Below are 10,585 nucleotides of genomic sequence, written 5' to 3' on the forward strand. Positions count from 1 at the left end.
ATTTTCCAGCCGGGATCAAATGAAAGATGCATGGATCCTCTTGACGGCCAATGGAGTTGATGGCCCAACACATTAAGGATCCATAATCCATCTCAGTCTAGAAACAGCAGCGGGAAAAACGTGTTGTTTTTGTTGCCACTTTCCAAAAACTTCAGGAAAGAGACAACCTACCTGTGGGATGTGATGGGCTAAAGATCGGGTTCCTTGGACTTCGATGAGGTTCTCCTGAAGGTCCAACCTCTCTGAGCTGGAATTGAACACCCATTCGAATTTGAGAGCCACCGAGGGATTTGAGATGACATCACACGAGACGCGGATCTTCTCTCGTTTGGCCACTCCATAGACCTGAACCTGATCAGGTTTACAAAAGGGTTTGTCTGAAATGTCAAGAGCCATAATCGTCAAACCTTGAGACCTTCAGTATGCTCCGAATCCAGTGTGAAACCGATTGTGGTGCCCCGTTCATTCCTCAAGGAGCCCTTGAGAGCCGACATGGATTGATATCTCTCTCACTGAGAAAACGTGAAAAAGCGGTCATCAATTATTCATGGCCATTCTCCTGACCCTTGGAACTCTGCGTACGATCCGTTTGTAGTACTCACCCCCTACACACACACACTCATACATGCTCGCACATGTCCAAGAAAAAAAAGAGGCATCATCATCATCAACAACAAGAGCCAAGACCACCACTTTAGTCCTCGTCTACAATTCCACAGCTCACCCCTCTTTTACTAGAAACAACCTTCCTTAACAACGGGTCGAAAAAAGCCTTGAAGGTCTCAAGCACAACCAAAAACAACACCAAGGCTTGTGAGAGAAAATCGGAAACCGATACTATAATTTCACAGTCCTATATAGTGGGACGGGACTTAAGTGTGTCGATCCACGTTAGCCCACTTTTCTTTGGACCAAATGAAACATTGCTTTGGTAACGAATGCAGTCAAGCTTGAAAATGTCGCTTCAATTACGTTGTTGATCTTCCATTTTTTGCCTGAAGCCCATCCATGCCAATTTGTCATCTCAATTTGTTTATGCACACTGAACCCTTCAACAAGCTGGTTTGACTAACAATCCTGTTGATTTGAATTAGGACACTCTAAGAGGATGATGTGCTCAATCATCATTTTTCCCAGACCCAAAGTACCGAATGAGGATTCATTCCAACCACGTAACACCTGTTAGTATCCAATGGTGGAGGTCCTCTTGTTGCTTCCAAGCCATCAAATTCAATTAATGTCCCGTCAATGTGGTCGTGGTTTAATACTTGAACGAACATAGTTCTCATTGCACTTGAGAACTGTATTCGAGGGCATGGATAAAAAGCCACTCCAATGATTGAATGCATCCGTATTTCGAAGAGGCTTAGAGATTACTTTAATCATCATACCATGGCCATCGAGTGAAGCTGAGCAATCAGCCGAGTCAGTGGTAGTCGACTCATTGTTCAACCATGAGCCACCGGCAAACCATAATTATCTGGACGCGTACCTCTTACACGAGGCCTCGGAAATGAAAATTTTTGCTCTCGTTGGCAATACCTGGTTTTCGCACCCCTCTTTATTGGTGCACTCGCGTTTGAAATGAGTCTTGCTCGTCGTTGGTGGTCTTGCTCGGCACCCAAACTAATTCAGGCACGAATCCGAGCGTTCAAGGCATAAAAATGGCCTGATTTGTGAGGTGAAATGCCGGATGAAGAAGCACTCTCGAGAAATTAGGATGACGATGATGAAGAACAAACCATCCTTTCTCTGGGTGGTGGTGAGTCGGTACTTTGAGTTCAGGTATCCCGTGGCGTAAATATTTAGTACGTAGAATGCAGAGACACTCTTGGACAAAGTTCGAACATTTTAAATTTGGAATCGACGAATCAAAGTATGGCGTAGTCTGAACTTTGTTGGATTATTGTGCTCAAAGCTCTGGGTACGGTGCCAATTGGAGATGGTGTGAAACCCGACAAGCACGCATTTCCTTCATTCAAGAAATATACAATATTTTGCTTCCAAACATCCTCTAAACAAGAGTGTACAGTACAACAGACCTTGAAAAGCTTAAAAGCCCGTCATCTTAAGTTTACCACTTTCGGACAGAGACGAGAAACAACAAGAAATGACAGTTTTTGCAGCTTAAACAACGGCTTGTTCACAAATCGTTCTTTCGACTTCCATCTCTGACATTTTAGGCTCGAAAGCCTTGAATATCGTTTTTTTTCCTCGTTTCAGTTTTGAAACACGTCGTACGCGTGTGCCAGTTTGACTTTGACTTAAAGGGTCTCTCGCCAGGATCTACGCCGATCTAGAGGTGTAATCATAATTGGTTATGATTAGAAAAGCTCTCTTTGTGGCCAATCAACCATTTTGAGGGCTTGACATGAAAAATGAGCGAGTCGGTGACCCAACACAAGCCAATACCACCTTGCCCAACGGGGAAGAAGGAAGACTTATCTTGATTCGATCAACATTGTATAGTCTTCCTTTGAGACTTAGAGGAAAACGGAAACGTGCTTGGCATGATAGCCATTACTTTGAATTTACATTCTTGCCTCCGTCTCCAAACTAGCTTTATGGCTAAAAGCCATTAGCAATGCATTTTACACCTGAACAGATCCATTTCCAAAGCCAATGCAAATCTCCAACATCGGGATTATAATTTTTTACACTAGCTTTTTTTTCCTGCCCTATGTTTTAAGTGGATGTGAGTTTTGTCACTCCCTAACAGGATTGCCATTTTCAACCTCAAGAGCAATAACTCTCTGGCTTTGTTGTCAAGCCAAACGCCCACAGAGAGTAAAACAAACCAAGTATCTGTCATACCAAACAATCGAGGTCATCACACATCCAATGCCAACATGTATTTGATACCCACGAGTAACTCACATCTGATATCCAGACTCAAAGGGTTGCTCTCGCCATCACCCTCCGCATTATGAGCGATGCAAGAGTACACGCCACTATCGGCTCGGGTCACCTTTTGAAGTACCAAACTTTGGTTGCTGATGATCACTTTCTTCTGGATGTCGTGCGTCAATTCTCGACCCTAAAGGGAACAGAAAGATCAATGGGTTGAGTTCAACAAATATTCTATGAATATGAATGCGAGAACGATACCATTTGACCGATCTCCATTCAAGTGTGGCGAATCAGATGTGTTTCTTTCCACATTTATGCGCGCCTTGTCTCACTCAACATTCTCTTTAAGAAATAGAGCTTACCCCCACCCTTTTGGCGCTCTATTCCCGGGCCATTTATTCCCCCGGTCCTTCTCTCCTTGGGCGAGCATTGGGGCATTGGCACAAGAATTCCCCCGATCGACCGGGGGTCTCGGCTCTCAACCCTGTTTGGCATTTTACTGTCCTGATAAACGGGGGAGGGAAACATTTCGTTCTCAATTTGCGAGTAAATTCACAGAACGCTTTATTCTAATGGCGTGGAAGATATCGGCTCTAAATTTGGTTCAAACGACATGCTTCAAACAGCATCTTCTGCCAACTCGAGAGGTAAACATATGTATAAAATGTATTTGCTTTCCCCTTGTATATTCAAGGGAGCTACACTTGCACCCACTGGGGATTCTTGCCGGTTTCCGAATATTGGTTTGGTTGGGCAAACATACAAGGGTTGTTGATCAGCTCGTTTAACAATCGAATCATTGGAACCCGATACCGTGAAGGTTTGTGCCGTTCAACATGTTCGGGATTTTTTTCGGGGGTTTCAGGTTCAAAAAAGTGTTGGAAGCACTTCATCATGTGCCAGTCGACATGTGTGTTGGTCTGTTGAAGATGAAGCAAAAAGGGGGGATTTTTACAACCCTATTAAAGAGCGGGGTTGGATGGCGAATAGGGGGAGGGGGGATAGGGATTCGCCCTCTTGGGGCCTTGATAGAGTGAGTGTATGAACACAGAGGGAACTGCATAAAGAACACATTGACGGATCAACTGTCAAGTCAAGGAACCAGGAACCCCCCCCTACCAGTAAGGGGACTCGGTAGCCATATTTGGAACGACAATGCGGCAATTTGGCTCATTCAGATATAGCCGAGCGGGCTCTTGTTTTCAGACATAGTCAGACTTTGGCAATCGGGGTGGGTGTGCTCGCGCTTAAACAATAGTATATCAGGGCTAGCCATGAACTGTACCATACAATACCCACAAACGGGTGCATTGAAATGGCATTCCAAGAACTCCAGATTCTCGTGTTTTGCTTAGTGTGGAGATCGCTGTGCACTTAAATTATGGGTCTCGTAAATCTGAGCAGATACACATCTATTCGTCACATGAAGTAAGGAATGCATTATTTTGATAGCAGGGGCGGTTATGAGTTTTGATCGTTAGACGGACCTCAATGGTACGTCAGCGCTCTCTGGTTGGCGAACGTGAAACTAGGTTGGGTAACAACTTGTTGCAAACTTACATTGTGCTTCCAGGAGATTTTGTATGGCATCGGACTGGCTTTGACAGCACATTCAAAGTAGACATCATCACCTTCCTTGATGTTGGTAGCGTTTAAATTGGAGCCCAGGGTCAGGGTAGAGCTGGGCACATCTGAAAATGGAAATAAATGCCCTCATCAGTATGAAATGAGTATTAACGTCTATATGGCTGCAACCTGAGAGCAACTTTCAACGGGAGGCTGTTTAACTTCATTTAGTTTCTTTTTGAACTTGCCCCTAATGGGCAGGCTTATTATCATTTACACAGTTGTTGGCACTCTCCCCAACCTTGGAAAGTGGTGGGTGTTTATGAGGAAAGGAAAGGAGGGCTTTGAGGAGGACAAAACTTGTTGAAGTATTTTGTGCCATGGTTGTTCCCCTTCAAGGTAGACTTTGAGGTTCACCGGACGAGAGGAATATGAGATTCATCCTCACTTTGGAAACAGGATATGAAAGTTTCGAAGAAAGGGGAAATTACCACCAGCCACATTCATGGCATGCTCCTTTGACACAGAGTTTGAAAAAATGTGGTGGGATTGTAATCACTACCTAGTTCTGATTTAGTCCACGGGCGGTAGTGGCGCACGAGTAGCGCAAAGCTACCCTCGAATATTAATATACGGAAAAAAACAAAGTCGGTCCAACAACCCCCTTTGAAAAAATCCCGTGGTTTTTTTGACCTGGATGAAACTGTCCCTAGACTTGAGTTTTGATGGATGGACCTGAATATAATTGGGGAGTTAAAGTTTCCTCCAGCAGAAAATTGGCCTTTTTCTTTTGCTCCTTTGTGCGAGTGGATTCCCATGGGGTGAGCAATTTCCCCTTCAAGGTCGGTTGTCAGTGGAAAGAGCACAGTATGTTATGTGAACATGTTAATCTCTTAATGGCCTATTGATTATGGAAATACTGCCCATGCCAAATTGACCGACCGTGTCCACTTCGATCCTTCTCTAGCAACGAGTACATTGCGGATGCAGTACTTCTCAGCCGTTTCCACTAAGAAAAGTACAGCACTACTCGAGCCAGATGATGAAAAGCTACATTATAGAACGAGCTTGTTGTATGATGTAGAACCAGAGACCAGTTTCTTAAAGCGAGGGAGTGAATCTTAGATCGAGAAAAGGTCGGTCTGTAGTACATAAGTTGGATCTTTTCTCAATCTAAGATTCATTCCTTGGCTTTAAAAAACTGGGCTCAGGAGTCCAGTATGAATGATCATTTGTCGGAAATCCATGCCTAGCCTGTATTCCTCCGCTGCTGCCATCATCATAATCATCGTCATCATGAACAACAAGCTTGAGTCGTTTTGGTGTACGTACGCCTGCTTAGCCTCTCCTTCCCTCGCTCATAATCGCAGACATCTGATTTACAAGGCTGACTAACAATGGAACCACTTTCAGACAATGGAACACGTCCGTTGTTGGGCAAAGCATTCGACACAAAACACTTTTATCTTAATATCGCTTGAAGATCCCTCGTTCTTCCCATGAGCTCTTTACATCAATGGCATAGGGTGGTTCGAGGGAGGCAAAAATGGGGTAGGTGAGAAATAGACACGGGCACTACAAACTTTTGAAGTGCTCCACTATACTTGATTAAATTGAACAACTGGGTCATCTTTTTCGAGCCCGAAGGTGCAACCAAGTCCGTTTGTATCTATCTCTATCTTGGCTGAAGACTAAAAGCAAAGCGGAGTTCCTTGTTCGGAATTCTTACCAAAGCTGTCCTTGTCACGAAACGGTCCAATAAAAGAGAAGAGTTGAACCATGGTTCGTGGACCGACCGACCCACCAAACGACCGACTAACCTGCCAACCTCGGTTCCAACCAACCGAAGGAACGAAAAAAAGTAGAGAACAGCTGGTTTGATCCAATTCCCAAACTTCATTTCTACCCCATAATCAATCACCTTGAGAGAAAGTTTGCCTCCTTGGGTCCCTTTCATATCTTAAGTGGCAGAAAACCTCTCGTTTTCATGAGAAAAACAACCGTCGATCCCAGGCTTTCTAAATTGATGTCCTTACTGCCAATTGCATTGAAGGCCTAAATTTCATTCCTATAAACTCAATAAGATTGATTGAGTTTGTATTTCAAGGACATTTGACGTGTCACTTCAGTAGCCTCAGAGGGATTGTGATACATCTTTCGAAAAAGATGTTGGAGATTGAAAAGCGAGTAAACACGGGTGCCCAAAATAAAACTTTATGACGGGACGAGGCAATGGCCACCCTATAAAGAAAGACCCACCAAAAAGGATCAGGCACAAACTGCATCGATATCACTCGAAGCCCACACCGCTGCATCGTCACGCGGCCCAAGAATTTTATAACCCGGCCCAGCCAGGATCAAGTTTGATCGTTGTTGGCATCTTCGCACGTCGTTTTCTTCCAATGATCAAGATTGTGCACACATTGCACAACCACGCCCGTACTTACAATGAATCTCCCATTTCCACGTGTCTTCCATCATGGAATCTGGCAAGTTTGGATTCCCGGCCCGACAAGCTAAAAGGCTCCCGGCGTCCATAACATTGGGAGCAATGGTCAAGGTGCTGATCGTCACATTCCCATCCGGAGAGGTCTGGAACGAGATCCCGTCTCTGATCTGTAACGCAGAAGACGAAGAAAATTAGCATTTGAATGGCTTTGACAACATGCTTTGGTGAGCGGCACGCATTTCTTTTCCGTTTCTTCCTCATTCTGGCTAACTTCTAAGGGTGCAAAAAAGACTGCTGCCTTGAATTGAGGATCTGGCCTACATTTCGTCGTTGCCGTTTCAAGGGAACCATGGGAGGCTGCAACGTCTTTGAATGAGATGATTTGCGATTCATTTCCCCATGATTTGACATCCTACAGCTCCCCTGCCAGACCGAACATGTGCTCTCGGAGAACAAACCAGCACAATGATAAATAGCCATTCCTAAACCGAGCATATCTCATCCCCTGACGTCGATGAGGATGATGATAATAATGATGAAAGCCAGCCGGTATTACAATATGCCGCGTCCATTGAATTAGAAAGAACCCATAAATCCTGGGATGGCTCTTCTAATGACGCGGTAATGTACGCCCAATACCCAATGGCCAAAACAATCAACAGGGGTCATTTCAGGGTGACTGAATGAAGAGAAGAGATATCTAAGCACCACTCACCTGTTTGCCAGCCAACCACCAGGAAATCACCGGTGTGGGTCTGGCCCCGACTGATCGGCATTGGATCTCATACAATTTGTGGGCGGAGAGCGGTTCGCGAGCATTGAGGATCCGTACTTCCGTCGGGCCAACTGGAAAAAATAAATAACAAGATCATGATGAGCTTGCAATCCGGTGGGAAGAAGATCTTTAACAACAAATCAGTCAAACACTTCGGTTGAAGTTTTTCTCCGCTTGTTATACCATGCGATGCGGTTTGGTCTCATAGATTGAAATGCTAAGATCAAGATCGTATGTTTCCAAACCCTCTGAAATACTGGGCTCCAAAAGGGGCCTTTCGTTCCTTGAGTAAAAGAGGAGAGATGGCTCGGAAACGTCATGGGTAATCAAGTTCCAGGTCTCATCGATTTCCAGGTCCAGTTTGTTTTTTACTTTTCAGGCGAAAAACGATCCCCCCCCCTCTCCCTGTCTTTCTCTCTATCTCTTTCTCTCTCCTCTAATCTTGGCTCTAATGAAGGAAACGAAGGCCAAGAGGTTTCGATTTCACTTCAAATTGATCTTGCAGACGCGAGATCGTACGTTTACATCCATGGGTGAGTGAGAGTCCGACTTCCAGGCCCTTTAACTACATGCTTGGTCGAAGTACTCGGAGTAGCTACAGTAGTGAGTCATTCGTTGGTTTGGCCGTTGGTTGGATCGTCGCTCTTTAGAGAGAGAGAGAGAGAGGCAGAGATGGCTTGATTTATCTCTTTCTCTGGCTCTAAGAAAATCAGATGGAAAAATTGGAAAGGACTTCTCGTCGTCTTGAAAGCAATTTCTCTCGAGCGAATGAAAGAGAGAAAGAGATTGATTTTCTGCGGTTTTGCAGATATTTTCCTCTTCTCGTCGCCCAAAGCCTGATCATGGAAATGGCTGATTCAGACAAGTTGATTCGGGATTCGCTTCACCCCGTTCAATTTCCTTGAAACCCTGACCCGATGTGACAAGGTGTTTTTTTTCAAATGGGAAGAAGAGAGAAGATGATTTTGGATGAGGCGTTTGAAATGCGAAAAGATGACATTGGGCGCGAAAATTTAGGGGCCTGCACGGCCGAGATTACGAAGTGAGGGGGGGCCTTGTAATGCAAGAAAAATGGTCTTGAACCGATTTTCTCGTTCCACATCAAACCATGATTAAGTGAGGGAGGCTCCAGAAAACAATTCATCAAAATAATGGAGACCATGCAAGCACAAGAATCTCGTTTCTTGGGCATCCAAGTGGAGAATTCCGGCTACCCTGTTTACCCCATAGAATTATTATCATTGTTCTTATTAGATAGCCCAGTACACGTACTCTGGTTTGCAATGCTTGGCTTAAAATGTAGATGATATATGAACGCATTGCATGTCTCATTAAACGGTCTGACTTCATCAAGGCAACCTTCTGGCCATGCACAGATTTGTTTGCTTCATCCAAGAAGGCCCAGCTGAGCTCTTTATGCTTCACGGCAAGACATCCGAGTACGCTCTTGCTCAGCCATAGAGATACCTAGATTCACCACTCGTCTTGAATCCTCGATTCAAAATGCAATCCCAAACCCAACCAGGGTTTTTGAAATGTCATGTCCAATTTGACCTGAAAACATCCCCTCATTGAAGATCACATTTACAAGCTGTGCTCGATTTCAAGTCGAGGCGCTCAATTTCATTGGTCTCTATGCCAGTCTATGATTCTTCGTTCCTCGTCCTTGAATACAACGTCAGAACGAGAGGAATTGGCACTGGCGTCCATCTATTCCTCTGCATTTAAACTTGGAAGTAATGATAATAATAATGACCAAGACTCTAAAAAAGCCACTACCGAACCATAGCACATTCTGGCCCGATGATGCTCAGCCAGTGGGCCAAATTCCGGAGTGGAGCCCACAGATCGGAGAATTCGAGCCTGAAAGCCCATTGCAGTGCGATGAGTTGGCTGACCTCTGAGCTGAGTAAGTGTGGAGGCAAGTAGTAAGCTCCGAGATGGTCTACGTACAGTACGTATGAGTATGAGTACATAGTGGAGCTCAAGCCGAGCAAATTGTGTAAAACCCCGGGGAATCCATGTCGATCCAAAGAGCTATTCAACTATCTGCGTAACAACACCCGCGTCTTTTTCTCTGGTTTCAGAACCATTCGAGTATGGGTTTCGCCCCTCTTAGTCCAACGTTTGAAATGCGATCATGGTGTGCAAAACTTGGAACTGAAGACCTCTAAGGAAAACTCTACTTTTCGATCACCGCCTGACTCACCATTATCTTTGATCAAGACATAAAGTGGGGCATTTTCCTATAATTAAAAAGGACTTCCACCCAGAAGAGCACATTATCCTCAACCCTGGGATTAAAATGGGATCACGAAGGGCTTTACCAAGAGCTTAATGAACCTGACTTTCCAGACTGGCCGAGATCAAGAGAATGGATGCAATCGGGCTGATCTCGAAGAACTCCGATTTTGTCACTCTCGATAAAGCATGCATCTCTGGGCGGAATTGGTTCCAAGAACAAATGGAAGTTCCAGGCCCAAACGCCACATTTAGGGTTGTAAACTTTTATGCCTGCCCCGAGATAAATATCAAATTGGCAAGAAATCCTAGACCCGTGAGGGAGTCCGCTCAGCCTTTTTCTTCATCAATACTCACTTTGTGTTTGAACTACATTATTTTCCTGAGAATGGAGTGGGGTCATTCGAGATCGGGCTAGGAGAGTGCCCAGGTCGGTGGGGAGGTCATAAAAATAGTGCTGGTCTTTGAGTTGGGACTCGATGATCCGCCTTGAGGCGGCAGTGTTTAACATACTGTATATCAGGACCAGCCTACATAGCTCAGTCTGTCAGACCAAATGTCTTTATTAGGATTCTGTTTGAAATGCAGTCAAGCTCCATAAAGCAGACCATTACTGGATGGGCCATCATCCAGCGTAATTTGGTCAAATTGGGGTTCTTTTCAGGTGCCCTCAGAATTAAGACAGAACAATGATTGAGAAAATA

The 10,585-nt window shown here is 44.7% G+C and overlaps 1 protein-coding gene across 2 annotated transcripts in view; it reads right to left on the bottom strand.

The window, feature by feature from the left end:
- LOC131883551 (nephrin-like) overlaps positions 1–10,585 on the bottom strand; it is an 81,928-nt gene that overhangs the window by 4,653 nt on the left and 66,690 nt on the right. For both annotated transcript variants that reach the window (XR_009373618.1, XM_059231052.1), the window contains exons 5-10: positions 7,581–7,711; positions 6,864–7,032; positions 4,411–4,541; positions 2,878–3,037; positions 172–377; positions 2–97 (exon numbers count right to left, since the gene is read on the bottom strand). Coding sequence is in view for 1 of the 2 variants with exons in the window: in XM_059231052.1 (XP_059087035.1) it covers positions 2–97; positions 172–377; positions 2,878–3,037; positions 4,411–4,541; positions 6,864–7,032; positions 7,581–7,711 (893 nt within the window). In the remaining variant the exon portion in view is untranslated. The remainder of the gene's footprint in view (position 1; positions 98–171; positions 378–2,877; positions 3,038–4,410; positions 4,542–6,863; positions 7,033–7,580; positions 7,712–10,585) is intronic.

This window comes from Tigriopus californicus, chromosome 7 (assembly GCF_007210705.1).
Source record: "Tigriopus californicus strain San Diego chromosome 7, Tcal_SD_v2.1, whole genome shotgun sequence".
Taxonomy (NCBI): domain Eukaryota; kingdom Metazoa; phylum Arthropoda; class Copepoda; order Harpacticoida; family Harpacticidae; genus Tigriopus; species Tigriopus californicus.